At 39.9% G+C, this 13,069-nt stretch overlaps 1 protein-coding gene across 1 annotated transcript in view; it reads right to left on the bottom strand.

The window, feature by feature from the left end:
• ACTN2 (actinin alpha 2) overlaps positions 1–12,303 on the bottom strand; it is a 66,329-nt gene extending 54,026 nt beyond the window's left edge. Inside the window, exon 1 of the mRNA XM_026705226.2 lies at positions 11,920–12,303. Within this exon, the coding sequence (XP_026561011.1) occupies positions 11,920–12,048 (129 nt within the window). The 5' untranslated portion in view covers positions 12,049–12,303. The remainder of the gene's footprint in view (positions 1–11,919) is intronic.
• Positions 12,304–13,069: the final 766 nt, after the last annotated feature.

The following is a 13,069-nucleotide window of genomic DNA, read 5'->3' on the forward strand; positions in this document are numbered from 1 at the left end:
TCTGCCTCTAGTATCTTACATAACTCAGAAAATTCTTGTGGATATAAAAGCCAATTGTCGTATACCTCCATTCATACAAAACTACATGGCCCAAAGAAGGGATATAGCGAGACAAGAAAGCTACACCTTACTATGGCAATCATCACAAACCCCTAGAGAAAGAGAAGAAAATTCTCTGTGCCACTTGTTATCTGTCCAAACTTTTTTTGTTCTTTGTTTTATCTCTAATTCCTCTTTCACTGTGAATTGCAAATGTAATTACTTAATGGGTTACGATCAGGGCTCTTCAAACTTGTCAGCTTTAAGACTTGTGGACTTCAACTCCCAGAATTCCTCCTCCAGTCATGTTAGCTCAGGAATTCTAAGAGTTTAAGTCCACAAGTCTTAAACTTGCCAAGTTTGAAGACCCTTGGGTTAGAAGGTGGAATCTCATTGCCATGGGGTCATGGAAAACTCTAAATATGTCACATTTACAGAGCAAATGTATATATATCTACAGAAATAAATCATTTTGAACTCATTTAGAATAGGCAGAAATAAACCTAGTAAGATTCTTTTTTTTTTAGACGCTATGCCTAATACTGTATCCCTAATGGCATTTTTAATACAGTATTAGCCTTTAAAATTGTTCCTTCCAAGGTAGGTAGCCTTCAGCTTTGTGTCTTCATTCAGTTTCCCAGTATTGAAAGAACAAGGTGCTGCCTCTGACTATTTTTTTGTGTTAATATCTTGGAGGCAAAATTAAAAATATACTCATTTCTGAGCAGTCAAGCTACTACCAACATATATCACTAATAGCCTACATATCTCTTGGGACTGGAAAAGATCCTATATTTATTATACCATTTATTGTTCACCATACAACACACAGAAGCAGAGCAAGAGATCAGATAGCAGCTGGGGGAATCTTGAAAAACCATCAGTATGTGTCACAGTGTGGCAATTAAATACTTGACAGCCCTAATTTCCAATTCTAAGGTTTCCCACTGTGGGTTTTTTTCCTCCTAATTAAATAAATAAAAATACATCTGAGGACATTTTCAGAACTGTATGGTGGTACTATGTGACAAAGGCAAAGGGAAAAGCTTGATTTTCTGATTTTTGTTTACAACAGGACAGATGGGCAGTTGTTACTTAATTGATCCAGACATCCAGATGTCTTTCCTAGAGGCAATATTTCTGCTGTTGAAGTATTGCAGCTCAAACACTTATTTAAATATTTGCTGCTGCTGGGACAATGGGAATTTGAATTAGACTCTCAACCAGGGCCACAATGGCGATAGTGAAAACTTTAGTGGAATGTATATGGGTTGGTTAGAGACCTTCTGTGTAGAAATCCCATACAAGCCACAACAATATTTCATTTATCATCCACACAAATTATGTCAAGTGGTATCACACACTGATGCAAATTTATATGAATAAAGCCTTAGTAAGACCACACCTAGAATACCACATCCAGTTTTGGTCACCACACTATTGAAAAGATGTTGACACTCTAGAAAAAGTGCAGAGAAGAGCAGCCAAGATGATTAGGAGATTGAAGGCTAAACCATACGGTGAATGGGGCATGGCTAGTCTAGTGAAGAGAAGGACCAGAGGAGACATGATAGCAGTGTTCCAATATTTTAGGGGCTGCCACAGAGAGGAAGGGGTTAAGCTATTTGCCAAAGCACCTGAAAGCCAGACAAAGACGGTGATTTTGTCAGTGCCAATGGTGTTCAAGTGGTGCTCCCGTTGTTTTGGGATTGCACCCAAGGTCCCTATTATTATCTTTATTTCTTTAGCCACAGTCATTTTACTTCTATTTGCAAGACTATATTTTGCAATTCCCCCCCCCCCCCACCAGTTCTTTTTCTTTTGCTCTGCTGTCTCTAGGTATTGCAGTGTCCATATCCAGAAGTTTTGGGGTTTTTTTTGTCTTTCTTATCAACAGTTGTTAAGCCTCAGTGTTGGATTGTTATTAGTTAAACTTGAACGATGTACGACTCTTCCCAAACATTGTACTTTCCATATAGGCTGGATTACATCTCGGATTACCTCCTGCTAGCATGAAGAAGAGGGCAAAAGTCCATTACATGTTCAGGGTGAGAAAAATGCTCTATCATACAGTAAATTAAACCCAAGCACCGCTAAGCACACCCAGTGCATAACTCAAAAAGCATAGTTATACTCTGCCAGGAACTTGTCAAATCTTCTGCTTATCACCTGGTATCAGAGAGAAAGAAAGAGATTTAGCTAAATGCTGACAGGCTACAATGAAAATCAGGCAATGCAGGCCTATTGCATAGAGATTGCCTCTCATGAATGAAGGTGCATATACGTGTCCCAGGATAATGTTGCAGGATCCAATCTGGGTCAGTCACCCGGGACCAGAGAGGTTTTGTCTTCCAAGCTTTCAGACTCATGCTGGAGCCCATCTTCAGGTAATTTCTTTCTAGCAGAGCATGTGCTGTTCTGTGTGTGTGGTATTTATAGTGCCTGTTGTATGTGGCTTTTTAGAAGTTGATTCTCTCTAGTACCATATTAGTCATTTAACAGACAGTTGTCCAGAGAACTAAAATGCCAGGTCCAGAGTCTTCCCAATCCATCAAAAGATTACAAAGGAATTTAATATATTGACTTGAGATATTCAAAGGGCTGCTACTTTCTATTTCCTGTAGCATTTGGGAATTGATTAAGTGTAGAGACTTCATCAAAGCATAGGTAAGGAAGAGGGGAAAAAACTCTTCTTTTTTTCACAGATGAGCACCTCACTTTTATAGGGGTAACAAATGACATTTGTGATCCCCTGTAATGTTCTGACTATGCTGATTTATGACACACGTCACGGTGTCATACATTTTTAAGATGGCTACAAATAGCTACTTAATTTACTTTTACTTATGCATCAATTTGATCCGGGGAAATGCAGAGTCCTTTTCTCTCATGGGTGCATCTCTATCCATGCTTTTCCCAATACATATATCACTTATATTCCAATTTATAAGAAAATTGGGCATTTGGTCAGATGCTTTTTCTCTCAAGAGTAATTTGTCAGTATTTCCTTAGGTAGAACTCTATGGATGCCCAGTATGATCACAGGTGGCAAACAGTGAAGAATCTCCAAGATAGATTATTGGCTGCATAGCCTCTTTTGAGAGAGGAACCTTCTCGTAAGTAGGATTTCTCACGTAGGAAATTGCACACTTTCATACTCATTGCTATTCCAGAACTTTTGCTTCTCTTCCCTCTGCAATCTAAAGAATTTCCACCACCCAACAGAGCACGCTACAACTGAATGGCAGAGAAGAGAACACTGTTGTTTACCACAATGGCAATAGAGAAGCAATGCTTGCTAAAAAAAAAGAAGAAGAAGAAGAAGAGAATTGTACTCTGCTCCTATAAAAATCCTGATTAGAAATACTACTTCTGAACTGCTAGGAATAGTGAACAAACAACCTTCGCTGCAAAGGTCTTACTATGAAACACTGGAATTTTAGCTAGACTCAGGACCGTGCTTGTAAACTATTAATAGAATATCCTGTACATTCCTAGCATTCTGAAACCAGCACAACTGGAATTCTGTAAAGAAGAATCAGATTTATGCAGCTGCTACTGAAGGGAAGCTATGCATAAAAACTGATATATCTAGAAAATTAACTTGCTTAGCCCCAGGAAATTTAGCTAGACAGATTTCTTCGGAAGAATATACAAATGTGTGAGACTCTGAGTGTTCATTGCCACATCTAATGAAGATGTCGCCTTTATTTCTTTTCATTAAAGTAGACATACCCAATTCCTGCAACTGTTCTTCAAATGTTTTTAGCCTTTAGTCCCCTAAGCAACAAGATGATTAGGGACTGGAGGCTAAAACATATGAAGAATAGTTGCAGGAATTGGGTATGTCTAATTTAGTGGGAAAAAAGGACTAGAGGTGCCATGATAGCAGTATTCCAATATCAAAGGGCTGCCACAAAGAAGAGGGAGTCAATCTATTCTCCAAAGCACCTGAAGGCAGGTTAAGAAGCAATGGATGGAAATTAATCAAGGCGAGAACTGACCTAGAACGAAGGAGATATTCCCTTACAGTTAGAACAATTAATCAGTGGAACGACTTGCCTCCAGAAATTGTGGGTATTCGAGGCACTGGAGATTTTAAAGAAGAGATTGAACAACCATGTCTCTGAAATGGTATAGGGCCGTGTTGGCGAACCCATGCCCCACATGCCAGAAGTGGCACACAGAGCCATTTCCCCCGGCACGTGAGCGGTCGCCCGGAAGAGCCCCACTGTGCATGCATATGCATGCCGCCGCCTGACAGTTGATTGTTGGGTATCTGGCGCACATGCGCAGGGGGTGGAGGGTGTGTGTGTGGGAGATGCATGCACATGTGCAGATGTGCAGCGCATGAGGGGGAATTGCACGTGCATGCGCAGACGTGAGGCATGTGAGGGGGAATCACACATGTGCAGTGCATGAGGGGGAATCGTGTGCATATGTGCAGTTGTGCGGTGTGTGAGGGGGTCACGCACATGCACAGGGGGCATGGGAGGGGCAACACGCATTGTCTTCTGGGTGCTGGCACGCGAGTGCGCGCAAGCGAGTGCACGCACAATTATCGGCATGGGAGCCGAAAAAGGTTAGCCACCACTGGTATAGGGTTTCCTGCCTGAGCAGGAGGCTGGACTAGAAGACCTCCAAGTCCTGCCCAACTCTGTTATTCTGTTAAATAGACTAAGGCAGGGCTGTCAAACTTGCGGCCCAGGGGCCGGATGCATCATGTGCTGGCCATGCTCACACCTGGTTTAGTGAAGGGAGGGAAAGTCATGATACGTCACATGACAACGCCGTGACAATGCGAGTTTGACAACCCTGGTCTAAGGCATAATAGCAGAGACCTTCCTCATGAACGGATGGGGAGGGGGGAATTAAAGCTGGCCAGCTATAAAGCCCTTCATGGCATAGAGCCTGGTTATTTGTTGGACTTCCTATCTTGGCTAGTTTCTTCCCATCCAGTAAGATCAGGCACAGTTATATCAAAAAAGGGTCAACCTTCTTTGTCCCAGCACCTGCCCTATGGAACAGTATCCTCCCCTCAGAGACCTACATAGCTCTCATCTTGATTATATTCCAAAGACCTTTGAAAACCTGGCTGTTTTCCTGGGCCTAGGGATAAAGTGGTGTTGAGTTGTTTATTATTATTATTATTATTATTATTATTATTATTATTATTATCATTATGTTGGGGTATGTTACTTATGGCTATTGCTTTTTTTAATATATATGTTTTTGTTCTTTTTACTTTCTTTAAGGTTCCAAGCAGCCTCTCATTTTAATTATACAAATAAATGGAATTGTTGAAGTGCACATGGCAACTATGACTGAAATGTATATAGCTTCTGCCATTACAGTAGAACAACGGATTTTTCTTATATGGCATTTAGAAGCCTACACAGAACAGCAAAGAAAAATCATCTTTAGAACTGAAGGTTGACAGCATTAATACAGAAGAGCTTCACATATTAGCCCTTGTAAGAACCTCTAGCAAAACTACATTTGGAGCTGTGGTTCCCTAATGCATTTCTCTTGAGACATAGCACCTGAATAACACTTTTAATTAACATAGGCTACTTCATGATGTGCCAGCTACCAGCATATTTCTCTTGCTATGCAGCATGACCTCTGCTTCTGTTTTTTTCATGCACATATTGCTACAATATAAGTTTTAGAGAAGCAATTTCACAGTTATTAATGCCAACAAAAAGGAACATGGATTTCTCATTTTCTTCTTTTATGTTATATATTCTGCAATGATAAAAAGCAAACCTTACCACTGCACTCAATTACTAAAACATTACTTTCTATCTCAACTGAATTTTGGACAGCTAGTTAAGGCATCTGGAGAGGCTGCACATCACCTAAGTCCTACTGTATTTCAAAATATTTTTCCTAGCAATTTAACACATAACAGATAATCAGAGTTGGAAGGGACCTTGTAGGTCATCTAGTCCAACCCCCCGCCCAAGTGGGAGACTCTACACCATTTCTGACAAATGGCAGTCCAATCTCTCCTTGAAAGTTTCAAGTGATGGCGCTCCCACAACTTCCGAGGGCAAGCTGTTCCATTGGTTGACTGTTCTCACTGTCAGAAAGTTTCTACTTATTTCCAGGTTAAATCTCTCCTTGTTCAGTTTCCATTCATTATTCCTTGTCTGGCCTACAGGTGCTTTAGAAAATAGCTTGGCCCCATTTCATCTTCAAAATGTTTGTTCACTGCCAGTCACTGCCTATGATGCAGAGGAAGAAGCATTTTTTGAGCTCAGGTCTGTCTACCAGAAGGTCAAAATGTGATGGGGCTGCAATTATGCAGCCCACCTCTTTTAGATATATATATAGTACATGCAACTTTTTAAAGCCTTAACCCTAACCCCATGGGTGGGATATGACAAGGTTAACTATAGGTTCGGTGATTTACGAGGTTTGATGATTTATGATGTGCTTCCCTGCACCGCTGCGAGTGCGTGCCTGTAAATCGTCATCAGCATGCTGTGTGCAGAGAAGCAGCCTTTGAAACAGCCCTCTTTTCCTGCTTTTTTAACTGCAGCTGTGCCTCGTTCGGCAGCTAAAGTTGAAAAATCAGGAAATAAAGGTCATGTAAGAGCCCAGGTGGGCGGGTAGGCAAAAACATCAGCAGACATAGAACCAGTTCTATGTCTGCTGCTCTTCAGAGCTACGAGTTCTACAGAGGTGGACAGAACCCGTAGAAACCCACCCCTGCCTAACCTTCATTGAGGAATATTAATTTATTTATTCAATGACTTATACAGTCTGGACCAAATGTCTAAGAGAATTAGACATTCCAGAACAAATCCAAACCCAAAATGAGAAGGAGAATTCACAATAAGAGAGGAACCGAAGTAATCAAAACTGTCAGACACACTGGTGAAGCTGAAGCCCAAAGCTATAGGGAACAACAACCAGCCTGTACAGAACAAATGAAGTTATCTACAAATTCATTAGATATTTTTCTCAGAAAAGAATCAATCTCTTCTGGCAGTTGGTGACAGTAAATGCCAACTGTCACCACTTCCATCTGGCCTTCCTTGTGTGTTTAACAGGTCAGTAACCCTCATCCTGATAAACAAATCTTTTTATATTCATTTACCCACTCTGTGTGGGCTGGGTTATTAATCCTTTCCTCGGCATTAGTGTTGTGCCCAATATCTCTGCCTCCAGCACTAATGCTTTCTTCAGTAGAAGAAACAGGCACTGTGCCAAGTCTAACCATTCATATCCAGATTAAGATAACCAAAGATTTTTGAAGGAACCTATTATGCCTACAACAGGACCTGATAAAGTGGCTATGCCCTCAGTGAAGGATTAGCCCTCACAAAAATCTTCATAAATGGAGGCAGGCCCCTTCTTGTATCCTGCATTAAAGCAAAATCAAGCTATAACAATATAATTCTGGGTCTTACCTGCCTATGGAGTCCCCAATACGCGTTATAGTTCTGAAATATGAATCTGACAGCATATTCAGATTTATATTTGATTTCCCCTTAGAAGTCTCAATATGGAGCAACAGAAAATATCTACTAGAGATTGAGATGTAAGTATATGTGTTTTCTTGCAATATTTTTATGCTATTGTAACAAAGCTCACTGCGTTGTTTCATACATAAGATGCCTCTTACATTCATTGAATCAACGGGTATAATTAATGTTGTATTTGCTGTATAGTCTGTGGCAGCATTCTGCATGTCCCTTTTCTCTTCTTGCCATTGTGGGCTATTTTTGTAGAACAAGCTGTGAGGGATTTTAAATAGAGATGCCCAAATGGAAAGGCAGATTACTCTGTGCAGAAGATGAAGGTATACTTTTTTTGTGAGGACATAGCACTTTAGTTCTGTTAACTGCCCAGCTCTAAAAATATCATCTCAGCAGTTAGTTCCATTAGATTCTACAGTTCATACTCCCAAATAAATAAGCCCGGGACTGCAATTTATATTACATTAACTTGTGTCATCCAGACTTCCTTGTCATTCCTTGTAAATTCCCTCACTGACTTTTCAAGTTCTAACACTCATTCCAGCAAAACATTTTCAAGGAAAACCAGAACCCCAATGGAGCACCCAAATGAACCTATAACCTTCCCAAGTATATCTCAGAATATCATCACATACAGACAATGTCCACCATTTTTATTTTAATTCTGTCCCATGGTGCAGCTTCCTAACACCTCTTCATAACACAGAGACCTGTATATGTGTGTGCGCACGTGCGTGTGTGTGTGCTTGCTTTACATCATGTCCAGAGTGCATGCTGTCACAAAGGAAGACCACATTTTTCAATGGTAATTAGACTATAGCCTGACTGTGTGGGGCCCTTCTGGACCCTCTGCTTATCCCATGGTTATTCCCCACATAAAAGAGATTTCAAGGGGTTCACTGAGTCAACAAGAAACAAGAACCAGAATCCAACAAAAAGTATGCATAGTTTAATAGAGGTATAGCTCTTTACCTCTCTGTGTGTGTTGATGATTGCAGACTTAAAGCACCGCTTGAACTGGCTTAAACATACTTAGTTTTATAGTTAGCGTTAGTTTTTAATCAGCATGCACATTAAAAAAATAGATTTGTCCTTTTTCAGCTCTTCATAACTCATCTTCTTGCACTGAATAAAATGATAGTTCCCCAGAATTGCCCCCCTGTTTAAGATTAAATGCATGATATGTAGACCAATAGAGTTCTCTTATATAACACCCACATTTATGGAAATCTATGGAACAAAGGATTCCACACGGAGGAGTTTGAATGATTGCAGGAACCCTATGCTACAATATGAGCTGGAGTTATAATTAGGTGTCATGGCCATTGTAATCCTAAGGATGTCATCATGTCTTACCAACAACTGTTGACAGTTCTCATACCAGGCATATCCTGAAATGGCAAGTCTGCAGAGGGCAGCCCACAATAGAAACAATGGCATTTATTTTTGTCCTGTTCCAAGATTGTCTCATAGTACATATATGCTAGCCAACTGCTGGGCTTGTTTGGCTGTTCAATATTAGATTACTGGTTTGAACAAAGCTCAGCAACCATACAAATCATTGTATATATGGACTTCAGGAATGTACTTTGGGGGCTTATTTTTAACATCATGGAGAAAAAAGCCTGCCACCCTCAGAATTTGCAAATCCACCAGTCCTACTGGGAGAGCATGTTGCTTCCTGAAATCCAAACAACCAACTTTTCTCATGCCAAGAAAAGTGATTGCCTTCCCTCAGGTGTTATTTATAGATATATGCATCCAGTAAACTTTTCCCCTTTCTTAAAGACTGAGGACAATGTAAAGCTATGAAGATTGCAATCCACCAGCCACCCAAATCAAACGAGTTTCTTGAAGGAGAGAGGGTGGAGATCCCACTGAAAGGGCTGGAGTGCAGTGGAGCAATGTTTTAGAGATTATTTCTTTGCATCCTGAAATATTAGGGATTTCAAACATTTTGTCTAATTGGGACTAAATAACAAAAACAAAAATGACACATTCTTGTAAAACTTAATTATTATTATAAAAGTAAATTGGATATATTCTGTACTGTAGCATCTGTTATGCTATGGTAATTCTTTGGTAGCATTCATTAAGATTGTTCCATTTTTGTGAGTTTTTAAGAAAAAAAATTAAAGGATTTTTGAATTCTAAATAAAGCCAGTTATGCACTTAAAATCATACCATTTAAAGCCTCAGTTGAAATAAAAATCTGCTCTTTTCCACAATAACTGCTAAAGAAAATAGCAATAGCACTTAAACTTATATATCATTTCACAATCCTTTACAGCCCTCTCTAAGTGGTTTACAGAGTCAGCATATTGCCCCCAACAGTCTAGGTCCTCATTTTACCGACTTTGGAGGGATGGATGGCTGAGTCAACTTTGAGCCGGTGAGACTTGAACTTGCCAGCTGACTCAAAATGCTGTGAAAAAGTTCAGAAAATGGCTAGATTTACATACTCCCCCAAAAGTCATGATTTGTTCTCCTTTGAACAACTTCTACTGGTCTATCATGCTAAACTGACAACTCACGTACCAGTTGAATAAGCTTACTACCTTAACATGTTATGGGAATCATGAAAGTCAATACTCATGTTGACTTAATGCAATGTGTGAACACAGCCTTTTTCATAGCCTTTTTTGTTAACTTTAATGGACTATATTTGGGAAAGTGTATGGAGGATTCTAACCAAGCACAATACAGCTTTACAATGGATAACTAGACCTGGAAAATCTGTGGTTCAGCCTGCCCTCAGTTATAAAGTTCAAAGATGACCTTGGGCCAAACACTCAGACTCAGTTTAGCCTCTTTCATAAAGTAAGAATAAAACTGAGTTCAATGTATTTGTGTCATTTTGCAAGCTGTTGCTAGAGCACAATACCCAAATCATTATCCCAAACAACATCATGCTATGTTTCAAAGACAGCAGCTGCAGATAGTATGATCAGGGCTGTAATATGTAAACAGGGCAGCATAACTTTTTCCTTTAGTGTTATGATCCCGATAACACTCTCAACTTTTATTTGTATTAGGTAGAAAGCTGTTCATTATCACAAAGAGAGCAATAAAGAAAAGGACTGACACTGTTTCCCTTTACATCTTTAACAGAGCTGGGATTGTCTCTGTAGCTGCTGTTTTAAAAAAAGGAGAATCCTTTAAGCATTGGATGTACTGTGTAGTTTGACTCCAAGCTGTATATTTGATTAAATCTTCCTCTATAAATATGCACCATGTTGAGCTTGGAGTACTATCTGGCCCTCTTAAATCAGAGGACAAAGAAAAAAAACCATGATGTGATTAGGAGAGTTGAAATAATTCTATTATTGCTATAATCTTTTGATCTACCTGCATTGAACATACAGTAAAATAAAAGACAACATTATTCAAAATAAGTTCTAAAGGTAGCAAAAATCTTATATAACCTTTGACTAAGAAAAGACGATGCTTCATTTATTCCTAATCACTGGACCAATTCACAGAACTTTATAAATTTGCTGAATAACCTTAGTTGAAGGACTGAAGCTAAACATGGAATAAAATCCCAAACTATTCCTGATTGGACTCTTGCCATGTACGCAGTGAAGCATACAGTTCGAAGCCCAAGTTCTGAGCATCAACAATGAGGACTTAGTGAGCTTCTGATGAAATTTAGAAAAACAAAGGCTTTCTTCCATATTTACTCTCATCTTGTCAACTGCATTTCAGAAAGCATTTCCAGGATCAAGTTCATAAGGGTCTTCCTTTGTGCCCAAGCACCAACAAAGAGCCAGAAACTGCATGCAGGACCGTGTTAGAAGAGACAAGCACAATATATTAACTGCCTATATGGGGTTGGTTTGTGTTTTACCTTGAACATCCTCAATCTATAAAGAAGTACCTATGTTTCCTATAAAATTGTACTTACTTAAAGACAAACCCATGCATGCACACAAATAAACTGGGAACCACCAGTATGATGAGCTGGGTAAGGTATTGGAGTAGAGACACACAAATTCTAATTCTAATTAGTGTGGAAACTTACTGGGTGAGTGGGTCATCTGTATCTACACGTAAACTACTTTATTCTACTCTTTGGGGAAATTTGGAGAAGGTGTACCATATATTCTGCCTTTGGCTCTTGGCAGAAATCTAATTCTAACAAATAAAGAAAGTAACACAACTCAAAATGCATAGTTGAGACACTACCAGTGCTTCAAATGATAATATAACGCCAAAATCTAAAACCATCTTCCTATCTTTCACTGCCCCTCCTCCTCCTCCTCCTCCTCTATTTTTTCACCCACCCCCTCCAAGTTTTCAACAAGTGAGCATTCTAGAGAGTGACATGATGAGCAGCACAAATACACATTCAATTGGAGATTGTTTTCTTTGGCTGGGCTTTTCTGACCTTCCTTTGCTGCTTCTCCCATGCTGGGTCCAGGAGCAGGTCCCTGTCCCATTCGTCCTCTTGGTTCATGTATTCATCCTCTTCATATTCGTAGCTGTAGTGTAGGTTGGAATTGATCTGAGTGGTCATCTTGCTTCAAGGATCAGGCCCTTTTTCACCGCTGTAGATGGTTACTGTTAACTGATGAAGGATCTTCTCAAGATTATTGTTACGATGGGGATGGTAATATTTCTTGTAAAGGAAATTAATCTTGCAAAGAGGTCCAACAACGGAAGGTTTCCCCCCGCCCCCCTTTACTTGGCCCTGTACAGGAAGGGAAGATAGAAGAAGAGACAAAAAATACCGACAAGAGGGAGCTAGCCTTCACTTTCTCGCTCAGTTTTCCTGCCCCTGGACTGCTGCTGCTGCTGCTGCTGCTGCTGCTGGCTATAAGCCGGGCTCTGGCTGAAGGCAGCTGCTGGGCACGGCTTCTGCTTTTTATCCCCTCGCCTTGTCACCTGACCCTGCTCTGCCTCGTTTGGGACATATCCACCCCCTTCCCCTCTCTGTCTGGACATTTTGAAGTTTCCCCTTCAGAAGAACTCTGAATTTTCTACCTAATCTGGGGGGAAAGGACATTGGATTTGCAGACAGAAGCAGAATATCCTAGAAGGAAGGCATTTGTTACTCTCAGGAGCTCTGACTCCACCCCACCTTCAAACTTGTTACAGAACATAGCCCATCGTAGGTTTACTGAAATATTACCTTCTCCTGCAACTAGAAATATGTGCATATAAACATGCATATAGATGGAAAAGCAATGAAGAACAATACGATTAAAATAATTCTAAATAGCTAAATGCACTCTAATAATAAATGACTTTCATCTTTACTTTCATCCTTTCGTTCCAGGCGAGCCTCTTTTTCTACCTCAGAAAAATAGATATATAATATTCTACGATAAAGTGTGCCATGTCATTCCAGTTTAATAAAATTGCATCAATCTTATTTTGTAAAGCTATCTTATTCCCTTTTCCAATAATACTGCAGTTTTGTGATTTTCCTGCCAAGAATGGATAACAAAACCATTTTTTTTTCCATTCAACCATGACCGATTCTCAGGAACTGCCTAGACAAGTCTTTTTGGTTTTCTTAGCAAGGATTTTCAGAA

The sequence above is a fragment of the Pseudonaja textilis genome, chromosome 1 (assembly GCF_049901715.1).
Source record: "Pseudonaja textilis isolate UNSWEBS1 chromosome 1, rPseTex1.2, whole genome shotgun sequence".
NCBI classification, from domain to species: Eukaryota; Metazoa; Chordata; class Lepidosauria; order Squamata; family Elapidae; genus Pseudonaja; species Pseudonaja textilis.